Source organism: Anomaloglossus baeobatrachus, chromosome 4 (assembly GCF_048569485.1).
Source record: "Anomaloglossus baeobatrachus isolate aAnoBae1 chromosome 4, aAnoBae1.hap1, whole genome shotgun sequence".
Lineage (NCBI taxonomy): Eukaryota > Metazoa > Chordata > Amphibia > Anura > Aromobatidae > Anomaloglossus > Anomaloglossus baeobatrachus.
The window spans coordinates 560,495,284-560,511,490 of record NC_134356.1 but is presented as its reverse complement, the minus strand read 5'-3'; the positions used below and the strand labels follow the sequence as shown (position 1 = coordinate 560,511,490).

General features: G+C 40.7%; 1 protein-coding gene across 1 annotated transcript in view; it reads left to right on the top strand.

Annotated features, from left to right (window-relative positions):
* Window positions 1-16,207, top strand: part of ADAMTS17 (ADAM metallopeptidase with thrombospondin type 1 motif 17) — a 398,711-nt gene that overhangs the window by 281,449 nt on the left and 101,055 nt on the right. Inside the window, exons 16-18 of the mRNA XM_075342840.1 lie at window positions 697-771; window positions 8,323-8,403; window positions 14,367-14,524. Of these exons, the coding sequence (XP_075198955.1) occupies window positions 697-771; window positions 8,323-8,403; window positions 14,367-14,524 (314 nt within the window). The remainder of the gene's footprint in view (window positions 1-696; window positions 772-8,322; window positions 8,404-14,366; window positions 14,525-16,207) is intronic.

Genomic DNA, 16,207 nt, shown 5'->3' with positions numbered 1-16,207 from the left:
ACAGTGTCAGACTGTGTTGAGGCACAGCCCCAACTGGTGTAACCAAATTGTCATGATATATCTGGAATTTGTGAAAGGAGTAACTGAGGAATGGCACAACACAGAATTCTAAGAAAAGAAGCCACAGATACATTGTTGTTTCATGCCCATTTACTAGTATAAACTCGTTTGTGTCAACAGATAATATTTATCCACCTTTGTCTGTCATTTTTTATAAACCCTTTGTGTGTTTATGCCTAGTAATAGGAGTGCCCACATTGTGACCGCAATGAAAGAAACATTTTACACAAATGAATAGGCACAGCGAGTGGGAACACCTAGCCTCAGCCTTACAAATAGATGTAAGGACAGAACTTCTCCTGGTGGGATATTGAATGTGTAGTTATAACATATGTAACTTGCACGGTATGGCTGTCCTACTGAACCATTGAAGGTGATATTCTTCTATTGCTCAGTGACCAAAGTAGCTTCCATAATTCTCTGTATCACTTTCACAATATAATGGACATATTTATTATATCAGGTTACAATTATAAGGTTATTTATATCGGGTTTGTAATTCCTGTAGGTTTAGGCTTTTAGATATTGTCTTAGAACGTGTCACTGGGTAATATTCTCCAATCCTCAACCGGGCAAAAACATTTCTAGTGTAGAAGAGCTGACCAAATCAACTTCTGACCTATTTGTGTTCCTTAGTCAACAGTAGACATTGTAAGAAGGTTTCCACATGTGTCATGACAAAGCCAAAGACAGTTCCCAAGTGTTTCACATGTAAGACCGTCGTAGTCATTGTGTGGCACCTCTGCTTGGTGTTTGGTTGGTGTTTCTTTGGGTTTTGTCATTTTTACAAGAACTACAATGGTTTCCATCACTTCTGCGGAACAATTAACCCCTTCATTTGCACAAGCAACATTACACATTCCTACTAAATGAATATACCAGACAAAGCCTCCATTCTTCTGTTAGGTTATATTTACCAACTACATGTGACATGTATTATATGATGTCAAGAGAAGAGAAAACTTAGACATAATATCAGTATTAGAGATTGTATAAACAATTATCTCTCTTTCGCAAAGGAAATACAATCAGATGTTCAACATATCCACTGTATGGGGTCTGGACAATTGCCAATACAATGGTCATGCCCCACGCAGAGGAATATCTGATAAGACTTAGCGTATTTCCTGAAGTGATGCTATGAACGTGCCGTTACACAATGTAATGTGCATGTTAATATTTCATGATTTGTCATCAGGTTGCCAGAACTTTGCTAATAAGGACCATAGAATTATAGCAAGGATCACATATGTTAAAAATCTCAGCCTATAATTTAAAGGTTATTGAGAGGTGTACAGTAGATGCTTGTTGGCAATGAAGGGGTTAAGGTGTTTTCTCATATAATTAGTTGTTCAAGTTAAATAATCAATAATCAAAGTGTTACTTCAAGTAAATGGGATTTTTTTTTTTAGTTCATGAGGCACATGGACGTAATACGGTCTATGTAGCTTACGATGAGCCCATACTGTACCTCTGGGCAATTTCTTACAGAGGCATTCTGAGCTTTTTTTTTTCACATGTTCACATGAATTCCATGATGAAAAACTGTATATTACAGATGTATTCTCCTGAAAGCATGGAGCCACCATATGGCGCCACTTAAGACGCTGTGTGCCACCATACAAGGTCTCTCTTTGTTCCCGGCTTGGCTGAGTGCAAACTTTACAGGTTCTAAATTAAAGAATCTGACATCAGGTTGGCAAATCAGAATTCTAATTGTAAAAAGCTGCTGTAAATGTAGAAACCAATCTTTAACAATCATCTCCTTGCCTATAGTTTCCCGTCTTAGCTTTTCTCACATTTGCAATATCAGTAAAGATAAAATGCTCATTCTTTTCATCCTCATCTAATTGAAGAAACACTTTGATAGATGTGTCTTTCTGTTTGTGGGTGAAGGCACAAATAGAAGCTGCTTCCAAGGTTTCTTGATGTTGTATGTGCATGCCTGGCCTATCATGTAAGTCCCGGTGCTTCCTGGTACCAGTGATTTGTGTCAAAACGATTATTGTGATGTCAGTTTGGGCATGAACCAAGATCTGACCCCTCCGTGGCATCCTCTAGAGTGCTTTCTTTGCAAACTTTACACATAAGGGACCAATGCCCTGCAACATCATCTCTCAAGATGACAGATGAGGTGTCAGAGTGTCTGGCAAGAGAACAACGTAAACACCTCAATGCCAAAGCCAACATCTACAGACTGTTTACAGTGTAGCAGCTCACACGCATGTTTGGTAAGCCTTTGTGATGTCATGTATTTGTTCAAGCTTTGCCAGAAAATGGTAACAAGTCATTTTATGCTGATCTTGGGGTTTGCTCAGGCTGACATTGACTTCCTTGTGTGACCTCTTCTTGTGTACATTGGTGATCTGTAGAATTTTGCATGAATCTTTGATGTTGACATTTGTTGTTTTTTAGGAATGGATTTTGTTAGTTTACAATAAACTGTCACATTATGCACATTTGTATCCTTAGAAGGCCAATATATATTATGTTACCTGTGTTCTTCATACTAGCCACACATTGTAGTCAAATCAAACCGTAGTCTGCAAAATTACACATACCATCACCAGACCAAGCAGGAAATAAACGTTTTGTAACAGAGAACCCATATCCACTGATGGGTAGATGAGAACAGATTGCAGGCTTTAGATTCGTCATAAGCTTTATCCATGTCCCAGGGCACGTCATCACTCATTAGAGTTCATAGGTCTCTGTCCTGCATCAGACCCTGGTACAAAAATAAAATAGAACTGCACCTGTCAAGTCCAATATGCATCCAGAAGCACAAACAGTTCTGGGGCATATTGCTAATCCCTGCCTAATTGTCCCAAGCTATTGTAGCATACATAAAGAGATCTTTAGAAAAAGTATTTCTAAAGATCCTTTACGATATGCTAATGAGTACAGGGACTAGTCGCAAGGGCGTTCGTTCCCACGACTTTTCCACCCTCTTAGTATGTTAGCATGCCCACAGGGCGCCCATTGCCCAGCGTCATCAGCGGTGACGTGCGTTCCTGTGTCAGTTGTCACCACTTCAGGCACCGGGTTTAGGCTCCGTGTGCATGATCAGAAGTCACCGCACTTCCGGTCATGTGCACTATGGAGCTGGGTGTACGCTCCCTGGCTTCAGAGAGGTCTATTGTGCATGATCGGTAGTGCTGGAACTTCTGATCATGCGCACTGCCTGGCATCTGAAGCAGTGACAACAGACACAGGTCCGCACATCACCGCTGATGACACTGGGGAATGGGCATTGAATAGCATGTTATTACGCCCCTGTGGGCGTGCTAACATGCTAAAAGGGCGGACTAGTTGCAGGAACTAACTCCCTTGTGATTAGTTCCTGCGCTCATTAGCATATCATAAAGGATCTTTAGAAATACTTTTTCTAAAGATCTCTTATCTATACTACTATAGCCTGGGACAGTTAGGCAGGGATTAGCAATATGCACACAGAACTGCTCGTGGTTCTGGATGCATATTGCACCTGACAGGTTCCCTTTAAAGGTGCTAGTAGTAAAAGCCTTAGTAAGAATACTATCAGTAGCCACAGAACTCGGGGAAGCAATGATAAATCTGATATACTGGCCAGCTGAGTTCTTATTTGTATATAGTAAGACAATAAGAATACTTTGAGTGGCCACTATGTCTTTTCATTTTAGACAACGCATGCCAAACTATATACAATGCCTTGCGAAAGTATTTGGCTCCCTTGAATTTTTCAACCTTTTCCCACATTTCAGGCTTTAAACATAAATATAAAAATGTTAATGTTATGGTGAAGAATCAACAACAAGTGGGACACAATTGTGAAGTTGAACGAAATGTATTGCTTATTTTAAACTTTTTTAAAAAATAAATAACTGAAAAAGTGGGGTATGCAATATTATTCTTTCTCTTTACTTTCAGTGCACCAAACGCACTACAGAAGTTCATTGAGGATCTCTGAACGATCCAATGTTGTCCTAAATGACTGAGGATGATCAATATAAGCCACCTGTGTATAATCAAGTCTCTGTATATATGCACCTGCTCTGTGATAGTCTCAGTGTTCTGTTTAAAGTGCAGATAGCATCATGAAGACCAAGGAACACAACAGGCAGGTCGATGATACTGTTGTGGAGAAGTTTAAAGCCGGATTTGGTTACAAAAAGATTTCCACAACGATAAACATCCCAAGGAGCACTGTGCAAGCGATCATATTGAAATGGAAGGAGTATCATACCACTGCAAATCTACCAAGACCTGGCCGTTCATCCAAACTTTCATCTCAAACAAGGAGAAGACTAATCAGAGATGCAGCAAAGAGGCCCATGATCACTCTGGATGAACTGCAGAGATCTACAACAATCAGTCGTATACTGCACAAATCTGGCCTTTATGAAAGAGTGGCAAGGAGAAAGCCATTTCTCAAAGATATCCATAAAAAGTGTCGTTTACAGTTTGCCACAAGCCACCTGGGAGACACACCAAACATGTGGAAGAAGGTGCTATGGTAAGATGAAAGCAAAATCAAACTATTTGGGCACAATGCCAAACAATATGTTTGGCGTAAAAGCAACACAGCTCATCACCCTGAACCCACCATCCCCACTGTCAAACATGGTGGTGGCAGCATCATGGTTTGGGCCTGCTTTTCTTCAGCAGGGACAGGGAAGATGGTTAAAATTGATGGGGAGATGGATGGAGCCAAATACAGGACCATTCTTGAAGAAAACCTGTTGGACTCTGCAAAAGACCTTGGACTGGGATGGAGATTTGTTTTCCAAAAGACAATGATCCCAAACATAAAGCAAAATCTACAATGGAATGGTTCACAAATAAACGTATCCAGGTGTTAGAATGGCCAAGTCACAGTCCAGACCTGAATCCAATCGAGAATCTATGGAAAGAGCTGAAAACTGCTGTTCACAAACGCTCTCCATCCAACCTCACTCAGCTCGAGCTATTTGCAAAGGAAGAATGGGCAAGAATTTCAGTCTCTTGATGTGCAAAACTGATAGACACATGCCCCAAGCGACTTGCAGCTGTAATCGCAGCAAAAGATGGTGCTACAAAGTATTAACTTAAAGGGAACGAATAATATTGCACACCCCACTTTTTTCCCACTTTATATTTTAAAAAAGTTTAAAATAAGCAATAAATATCATTCACCTTCACAATTGTGTCCCACTTGTTGTTGATTCTTCACCATAACATTACATTTTTTATCTTTATGTTTGAAGCCTGAAATGTGGGAAAAAGTTGAAAAATTCAAGGGGGCCGAATACTTTCGCAAGGCACTCTACACTTTTCAACCCTCTTTTTATAGTTTGTCTTTAGGTATATTCACCTTTTATGTTTTTGAACTGTACAACTTACACATTTTTGTTGCATTTTTAACATATTCATTTGAATGGGTGAAAAGTGCTGCAACAATCCCAAAGGAGTTGACACCCTTGTGAAAAATGTAGCAGGGCACAAAATGCCTGCAAAAGAAAAAAAAACAGCTGGTGCCTGAGATTTTAGAAATCTCATTGATTATATCGGTACGGGAGAAAGCTGTGTATTTTACGCACCAAGTATGCTGCCTAAAATAAGCAGCATAAACCCTACGTGTGAACATATGATAGTGTATATGTATGTCTACCTTTCAGGGTCATTTTAGATTTCACATATAGATATAATTATTATTGTTGATGAAAATTATCTTTTACTTATCATGAGTTACCGTTTTTATTATAGTCCAGAGCTACATTCACAATTCTAGCGTTATAAGGTTTTCACCTACACTACAAGTTATCACCTATCTAAAGAAAAGATTATGAATCCGTGAGGTCCAACCCACTAATACCTGAGAAGCTACGTACTCTAGAAATGACATGTGTAAGGCTGCTTTCACACTACGTTTTTTTAACATGCGTCATGAACGTTTTTTTGCTGCAAAAGTGGATCCTGCTTTTACAGCAAAAAAACGCATGCAAACGCATGTGTTATTTTGCAGGATCCTGTCACTTTAAGTTTATGGGCGGGCATTGGAGTCATGTGATCGGGAGTGAGGGGAACTGAACATGAGACTGGGAGCCGACATCTAACAGCTGTGGAGGCTCGTAACCAAGGTAAAGATCGGGTAACTTGCTTGGATACCCGATATTTACATTGGTTACGAGCGTCTGCAGGTGCTAGGAGCCGGCTCCCTGCACACGTAACCAACGTAAACATTGGGTAACTAAGCCCACGGTTACCCGATATTTACATTGGTTACGAGCATCTGCAGGGCTGCTGCTCCCTGCACACGTAACCAACGTAAACATCGGGTAACTAAGACCGCGGTTTATCCGATATTTACATTGGTTACGACGGTCCTCCGCTCTCAGGCGGGGGAGAGAGAGGGAGGGAGGGGGAGGGAGGTGGAGAGAGAGGGAGAGAGGGGGAGAGGGGGAGAGGGGGAGAGGGGGAGAGAGGGAGGTGGGGAGAGAGGGAGAGAGGGAGGTGGAGAGAGAGACTGATCACCCGAGGCTGGTTTCTGTGCATGCTCAGTAGAGCAAGCAGGATCCTGTCTATTAGCATGCCAACGTTCACATGCGTTTGTGTGCTGTTTAGTCAGGATCCAGCAATTTGCAGTATTTGGACGCAGCTCAAAAACGCTACAAGTAGCGTTTTTGAAAAAAGTTAAAAAACTGCAAGTTGCTGGATCCTCACTATAACGCACGCAAACGCAGGTGAACGCATGTTGATGCGAGACCATTGCAAATGCATTGAAATGAAAACGCATTTGCACTGGATCCGTTTTTGCGTTAAAAAAAACGTTCATGATGGATGTTAAAAAAACGTAGTGTGAAAGCAGCCTAAAGTACACCAAACCTTGCACATGTCTAGAGCGGTTATTGGACCCTTTAAATATTTTAGTAAATTGTTGTCTCGTCTTTGTTTCCAGCTTGCTCAGCTTAGAAAGAACACTAATCTACCCATTGGGACCCCCACCGATCACAACATGGAGCAATAGACATACAAGTGCACAATCACTCTGGTCATTCTCTTTGTGAATGTCAGAGAGAGCCAAATAAAGCACTTGGCAATCTATGTCCCACAGTGGTGAACTAAAAAAAAGGGACTTTAAAAAAAGTTCGAATGCAAACATCAATATGTTGAAAATCACAAAAGTGCCAAACACCAAAAGATGGACAAAAACCAATAATGAATCGGGCTCGAAAGGCCCTGTCACACACAGAGATAAATCTTTGGCAGATCTGTGGTTGCAGTGAAATCATGGACATATTGTTCCATTTGTACAAAGCCACAAACCTGGCACTGATTGTCCACAATTTCACTGCAACCACAGATCTGCCGCAGATTTATCTCTGTATGTGACAGGGCCTTTAGTGTTGAGAGTAAACCTTTAATATTGGAAACAGTTGACATGATTTCTGAAACTGTTTCTAGGAGTTCTTAAAGAGACTCAGTCAGCAGGTTTTGGCCATGTAATCTGAAGACGGCATGCTGTAAGAGTTAACATTCAGATTACAGCCCTATGTCTCTTACTGTAAACTGTGTTTTTGTTTACCTGCAATATTAGTTTAACCGTCCTGGCTTTATCATTAGTCTGACTGAGGAGCGCATAAGATGAAGTCAGACTCCAGCCCCCCCTCTGTGATTAGCCGCTTCTGTCTATGGAAATGTACACTGAAAGCCTGGTGTGGGCAAAAGCAGCTTTAAGCTCTGCTGCATGCAAAAAAATAAATCTCTGATATCAGAACGGCTGCAGCCAGTAACCTAAGTGATACATCGTTAGATTCAGTATCCCTTTGCCTACATCATGCGGCTCTCAGAAGAGGTGGCAATACCCTACTAACAGATTCCCTTTAAGATCATATAGTGAAGCTCTAAAACTCCAGTTCTGGACTATAATACATGATGACACACTGTATCACTGCAAAGTACTTAACACAATGACTTGCAAATTTACAAAACTTTATTGTTGATTATACCTATATGTGAACAGTAAAATTATCTCCACAGGGGAACGTACTCTTTAAGTATGTTATATCTTTTCCTATATATTTGTCTTCGGACCACCCTTTAGATGCACCTTCCCACCTGCTTGCTTCCCCTCTATGTCCACCTCCCTCTTGCTTCCTATTATGCATGCACCTTGTATCACTTAGTGTACAGGTATTGTTTCTTATTGTCGGTGCTCCTGTTTTTTCTTATACGTTTACTCATTCCAAAGATTTGCTGATTTTTGTACTAATTTCTTGAACTCACAGTACTTATTTCTTCCAGGTTATATCGAAGCTGCTATCATCCCTGCAGGAGCAAGGAGGATTCGTGTTGTAGAAGATAAGCCAGCACATAGTTTTTTGGGTAAAATATGCTGATTTGTGTGTTCATCTACCGCAGGAGCAGATATATTATTTCTTATATTGGCATCTATATCCCCAGCGAAGTCGCATGTGTGCAGCGTGTTGCAGCAATATCACATTATCATCCCCCCCCAAAAAAATAAATAAAATAAATAAAAGTAGAAAACGCTTAGCAGCAAGATATTCAGATTTCCTTTGGAGCCGTGGAAGTCTTAATGCAGAGTTTTAGGCTATGTGTCCCCGCTGCGGAAAATGCGTGGATTTTGGCGCGGATTTCTCGCGGAAAAGCCGCGGATTTTTCGAAAATCTGCAGCAGCGGCACTTCCCAGCCATTTCTATGGCTTTTTGGAAATGCTGTGCCCATGCTGCGGATTTTTCCGCGGTGGATTTGGTGCGGATTTTGATCCGGAAAAATCTGCAACATGTCAATTATTGTTGCGGATTTTGATCTGGATTTTGGCTTCAGAATTGGGAAGAAGAAAAAAAAAATCCGCACCAAAATCCGCGGCAATTCCGCGGTAAATCCGCACCTTTGAAAAGGTACAGATTTTTAAAGCATTACTCCAGTGTTTTTTTTGTTTTGTTTTTTGTTTTTTTTTAGTGCTGGAGAGGTGCTTTTAATCTGTGCTTGCTGCCCCTAGTAATTTACTAGCCCCTCCGCAAGTTCCCTTTTACCAATGACGCTCTGGTCCCACTGCGCCATCTTGTCTCCACAACTCCTGACTGACCAGAAGTCAGAAGCTACGTCACAAGCTCTCAGTGTATGTGTATGAGAACTGTAATGAGGCCAGAACGAGGCTCTCAAAGACTTACATTGAAGAGTGAACTCCGGCTCACCCCATGAAAAAACTGAAGTGGCACAGACAGGTGAACTTAGATTAGTAGTATCACTCCAGCAATAAAATAAAAAAAGCAAAGGCTACAGTGGTGCTTTAAAGTGCTGCTACTAGGAGAAATTAACGTATGCTGGCTTTCAGTCATAGTAATAGGGCACGTAGCAGTTAGTCACTGCTCTGCTCACTATAATGTAACAGCGGCTGTCAGCACACTGTGGCCCTTTGATTGACAATTTGTTCTGCACAGATGCGCTGGATATCCAGCTGTCAAGTAAAGTGCCAGGGCGTGCTTACAGCCACAGTCTGGTGAGCAGGGACTGTTGCCACTCAGTCACACTTCTGTGACTGAAACCTAGTGGCCCCTGGGAGGAAATAAGTTCTTTTTCTCCCTGTAGCCAGACTTAAAGTAAGTCTTTGAATACTATGTAACTTCAGATTAATCTTATATCTGCAGGAAAATAGCGTTTTCCAAGGTGACAGGTTTCCTTTAAAATAACAAAATAGGCATTATTTACATGAGAAGACTTCTGCCACTTAAACTCCTCTCTAATGTCACACCGTAGATCTGTGACAGGGGTGCCGCATTGACTGACCTCGGTAATTATTGTATTGTTTAAATAAATGAAAACTTGCCTTTGCTAGTTCAAGTTTTAACCCCCTCCTGATGTGTATCCTATATAAACATCATATATTGGGTGCCACTGTATTTATTAGCTCATGAGCTGAGCCTCCAGCACACGCAGTAGATGCCGGCTATTTTACACAGCCAGCATCTGCCTCTACTATTAGCCACCAGAACAAGCTCTGATAACTGCTCCGACAGCAACAGTCTCTGACACCAGCATTCAAGATATGCGATCTGTGTGTTACACTGTTTCAGGTGCCCATCGGCTTCTGAAATGTAAATACGGCAATCACAAGATCAAGTCCTCTAATTGGACTAATAAAAAAATAATAAAAATAATAAGAAAACAGTCATATTGACATCACCATAATCAAAAAAGCCCGACCCATCACAATCTGAAATTATGTAATCTGTACAGTAAATGTCAAAAAGAAATAGTCAAAACATTGTCACCTCATTTCCCCCAAAAATACAATAAAAAGCAATGAAAACATTATATGTACTCCAATAAGGCACTAATAAAAAAATCAGCTAAGATCCCAACAAACAGTGCCCACACAGCTCCAGCGACAGAATATGGAAAACGTTACAAATATCAGAATTTTTCACCACCTAACTCCTTAAGAACTGGACGATTTTGTTTTTGTTTATGGCCTTTTATATTTTCCTCCCCTTATTCCAAGAGCCATAACTTTTTTTTATTTTTTCGTCGGTATAGCCGTGTGAGGGCTTGTTTTTTGCAGGAGGAGTTGTAATTTTCAATGACACTATTCATTTTATCGTATGATGTAAAAGTAAGCAGGAAACAAAAATTCCAAGTGTGGTGAAATAGGGAAAAGTGAAATTCTGTAATTGTTTTATTTGCTTTGTTTTTTTTTATCTACATCGTTGATTGTATCATAAAACTGAGCAGACAGTATAATTCTCTAGGTCAGTACAATTATGTAGATACCAAACACGTATAGTTCTTTATTTTTTTAAGTGGTGAAAAAAAAAATCTGAAATTTTGAAAAAAGAATAACATTGGTTGTGTAACGACTTTCCAAGAGCCATAATGTTTCCAATTTTTGGGATCTAGGGCTGTGTGATGGCTTAACGCCCAGAGGTGGTGTTTTTATTGATATTATTTTGGGGTATATGCAATGTTTTGATCGCCTGTTATTACACTTTTCTCTGCAGTTGTGGCTGCCAAAAAACTGCAGCTCTTGCATTATGATTTTTTTTCTCATTACGCTGTTTACTGATCAGATTACTTTATTTTATGTTTTGATAGATTGGAGTTTTACAAAGCCAGCGATACCAAATATATGTTTTTTTTATTTCTTAAGTTTTAATGTGGTAAAAGGGGAGGGATTTCAACGTTTTATATCTTTTTTTAAAACATTTTTTTTTACTTTGTAGTTTATTTAATAGTCCCCTTAGGAGAATTGGACCTGCAATAGTCTAATCACTTTTTCTATAAACAGCAATGCCACATTGCTGTATTTAGAAGAAATCAGTCTCCTATGAACGCTGGCCACGGGCTGTTTTTCACAGCAGTAATATGATGACAGACACAGGGATCATTAGCTGACCCTTGACTGTTATAACAACTCATCAGCCTCCCGTGATTGCGTTGCTGATGAGAGGTCAAAAGAATGTGAGCGTTAAATGCCGCTGTCAGAGATTGACAGCGGCATTTAACAGGTTAACTGTTAGTGGCAGATGTCAGATGATTAAATCAGCTGACCATCTGCAGGTAAAAATGTGGGCTCGGCACACGAGCCTGCGTCAAAGGCAGGTAGACTACCCATGACGTACATAGTACATCAGTAGTCATTAAGGGGTTTTAAAGGGAACCTTTCAGGTCCAATATGCACCACGAGAAGTTCTGGGTGAATTTTGCTAATCCCTGCCTAACTGTCCCTGTATCTAGTAGCATACATAAAGAGATCTTTAGAAAAAGTATTTCTAATGATCCTTTGATATGCTAATGAGTGCAGGGACTAGTCACAAGGGCGTTAGTTTCTGCACTTATTCCATGCTCTTAGCATGTAAGCACTCCCCTGTGGGTGTGTTAACATGCTATTCAATGCCCTTTGTCCAGCTTCATCATCATCAGTGATGCGTGTCCGTTGCACCGCCTCAGAACGCCGGGCTTAGGGTCAGTGCACATGATGAGAAGTCTGTGGACTTTCGTGCATGCGCGCTACTCCAGTTTGAAGCCGGGGTGCATACACCCAGCTTCATAGTGCACATGACCGGAAGTCTGGGGACTTCTGATCATGTGAACTGAGACGAAAACCAGCGTCGTCCTCGGTGACAGCAGAGAGGTCAGCGACCGTGCCTCTGACGCTGCGCATTCCTTACCATGTTAGCACGCCCACAGTGGCATGCTTACATGCTAAGGGGGCCGATTAGCCAAGAGAACTAACGCCCTTGCGACTAGTCGCTGGCCGCATTAACATATTATAAAGGATCTTTACAAATACTTTTTCTAAAGATCCCTTTATCTATGCTAGTGTATACAGATACAGTTAGGCAGGGATTAGCAATATGCACCCAGAAATGCTCGTGGTTGTGGGTGCATAAAGGACCTGAGAGGTTCCCTTTAAATAAGAAACCAATAAATAACGGTTATTGTACTGACCTGGAGAATCATTGGCAGGTCATTTTTATTGCACAATAAACACTGTAAAAACAAAAGCCAATAAGGAATGGTGGAATTGTGTGGGGGGGTTTTTCAACATTTCATCCCTCTTGGAGTTTTTTTCTTCTTTTTACATTTTCCTTGTCTTGCAAAAAAAAGCAAGTCCTTGTACAGCTGTGTCGATGAAAAACTAAGACACTTATGGTTGTTGGAACAGGGGGAGGAAAAAATGAAGGTGCAAAAAATAGTGAATTGCCCAGAAGGGAAGAGGTTAAAACAAAATAAGCATAACTTAACTGTCAAAGTCCTTGCTTCTTCTGTGCCACCGCTTTTCTCTGCTGCTCCATGGAGATCTTTGTTGACAAGGCAAAAATGGTAATGTCTAGTGATAAGCGAGCACTACCATGCACTGGTGCTTGGTACTCATAATGAGCAGTTAATGCTCAAATGGCCGCGACTCAAGTACCGAGTATAATGATAGTCAATGGGAAACTCAAGCATTTTTCCGGAAGAGTTCCCCATTGACTTTCATTATAATCGGGTACTCGAGTCGTGGCCATCCAACCATCCAACTACTCATTATGAGTATTGAATGCTCACGCATCCCTAGCAATATACCATCTATGACAAATGACTGCTGTAGACAGATATTTTCTGCATTGGCCATGTCTTGTAGAAGGGATGTCATCACTTGAGATAAGTCATTATTATTTTGTTATTTTAAAGAATTAACCTTCACTGAGACCCCACCACTGGTGAGATCCAAGGGGAGACAGCTGTGGTGAAGTGCTGAAAACCCTTTCACTGTTTTTCATGTACACAGCAGTGCCCTGGCCACCCCCTATGCAGAGAACTGCTGCCGGCCATATTATAAAGCACCTTTATGTTTTGGACATTTAGGCCATGGTGACACGTTAAGTATTTGGCGAGTATTTTACCTCAGAATTTGTAAGACAAAACCTGAAGTGGAACAATCAGAGGAAAATTATATTAGAAACAAGTTACCACTTCTGTATTTCTTACTCACTTTTGGTTTTGGCTTACAAATACGGAGGCAAAAAATTCACCAAATACTTAGAGTGCATGTGGCCTTACTGATCATAAAGTGATATTATCTCCTAGCAATACGCTATCACGTTATGAGATAATAAAACCCCTTTAAGAACTTACTGGATACCATTTATACAATATACTCAATTATAAAACGTTCTGTAGTAAGCTTCTAAGCTCCAACAGGTAGAGGACTCTATGCAGGTGATTTGGTCCAAATTGAACCAGCACAGAATATTGGACCTAAAAATGACATGGTGTGTAACAATCCACATTCCCTTTACAATATTCAAGTAATCCTGTTCTAAATGTAAAGGTTATCTTAGGTATTTGATGGCGATAAAGAACATTACTCGTTATAACATCGCATCCCACGGTGAAATGTGTGCGGCCACCAGCAGTAGGGTCTTCATAGACTCCACTGTCTGCGCAAGCCAAGAAAAATACAATGTTTGCTAAAGAACAAGTTAGGGATATAGAAAGTAATCTGATGCTTGTAGCCAATTCAGCTCTTGGATGCTGAGCAGAAGCACATGGGCTATAGGTAGCAGAAAAGAAGAGGACTTGGCACAGAAAGTGATGGAAAAACTGCAAAATGAGAAAAGAGAATGTGGGAATGTGAGAGACTGTTCTGGGGAGCAAGAACCGAGAGCGGGGATTATATAGAAATAGACGCATGAGCAAAGGAGCCCAGAGCAAAATTGTCACTTCATGTCATGGAAAATTATTCATGCAGACCCCAGATAACCTGGTTCTGACATTTTTTGAGGGATAGGTCCTGCAAGTGTATTATACCTTATATACCTTGTGCTTAACTTTTTCAGCGCTGAAAGACTCTATTAAGAAGTCCATTAACAGTGATTGGAAAATTGAGCTTCCTGGGGAGTTTCAAATCGCAGGGACCACCATCCGTTATGTGCGTAGGGGACTATGGGAGAAGATGTCTGCCAAGGGACCTACCAAAACCCCTTTGCATCTGATGGTAATGTTTCAATATTTTCTCATTTATTTATGCTGTATTAGACATTTATTGAGGCGTTGATGTTCATATCGTGTTCTGGGCTGAATAAACTGGTGTATTTACCTGTCTCTCTGTGCTGAATTTTCCATTACAGTCAGCATTTGGATTGTATCTTTTATTAGACCCATAACCATTGATTCTCTACCATGATGACTGCAGCACGATATAGTAATGTTATCTCGGTATTTTAGATAATTGTGTATACAATGTATTACCAAATTTATTGACTACTCAACTTATGCTTAATTCTAGCCAGTGATTTCCATAGGGGTACATTAAAGTGAATATAGAGCGTAAATAGGCTGGCTAAGCATTACTCGCATGCTTCTGCTCTAGGCCAGTCATTGCACTGGCTGCCCATATATCACAGGATCCAATTCAAATTGCTTGTTCTCACCCACTAAGGTCTCCACTGTGCGGCACCCCCCTACATCTCCACCCTCATCTCTGTCTATCACCCTACCCGTTCTCTACGCTCTGCAAACGACTTTCGACTAACATCCACACTTATCCGAACCTCCCACTCCCGGATCCAAGACTTCTCCCGAGCTGCACCAATCCTCTGTAATGCTCTGCTCCAAGAAACCAGGACAAACCACAACTTACTCAGCTTCAGATGCTCCCTAAAAACACATCTTTTTAGGGTGCCCTATTACATTCCCTAATCTCATTAAGTCCAAATAGCCCCTCTCCACGACTTCTCACAACATAATTCTTTGTCAAGCTCCACTACACCTAAAATCAACTCAAAGATTGTCTGATTGTTTCAGGCAGCCTTTATCTAACCCCCATTTCTTTCTTTGAGATGTCTGGACTGTCATTGTAAATAAGCACCTGTAACTTGTCATTCCCCTCCCCCTCCCACCTCATTGTAGATTGTAAGCTCTCACAAGCAGGGTTGTTTTTGTTGCTTTAATTATTATATTTTCTATAACTAATGCTTGTATATGAACCTCTGAATTGTAAAGCGCTGCGGAATATGTTGGCGCTATAGAAATAAAGATTATTATTATTATAAATAGTAATTAGGTGATCAGTATAGTCATTAATTTGCAAAAATTTTTGCTAAGATATTCAGCAAGGGAATATGCAGATTGGAGTGAGGGAATTTATCAAGAGCTCAATGCCACTTTTTGGGTTTAAAAAGGGAAAAAAAGTTATACCTGCCATATCTCCAGCACCCCCTTCCCCTAAATTATTTCACTTTGTGCTTTCCTCACCAATTTACAAAAGTACCTGGAACAGTGGTCAGGGTTAATATGAAGAAGAGGGGCCTCCCTGTTCCGACGGATCTTCTAAAATTTACATCCATCAGAATTTAGCATCAGTTTACTCCTCACAATTTAGTGAGCAGTGCTGTGAGAAGTGACTGTAGCAATGCTGGCATGTTTGTATGACTGAAAGTTGGTAGTTCCTAGGAAGATAAAAGTTTATTTTCTCCCTGGTGCTGCACTTTTAGTTTAATCCTATATCTGAAGGTTAATAGCATTAACTGATGTGATAAGTTCCCTTTAACCCATTTACCGCAGTTCTTGCAAAATGACGTAAACGTACATCATGGCAATCATGTGGGAGCTTGGTGTGTATTCTCGTGCCTCCCCTAGCTGTTTAGCTTGCCAATTGCCGCAGTCGATAACGATCTCA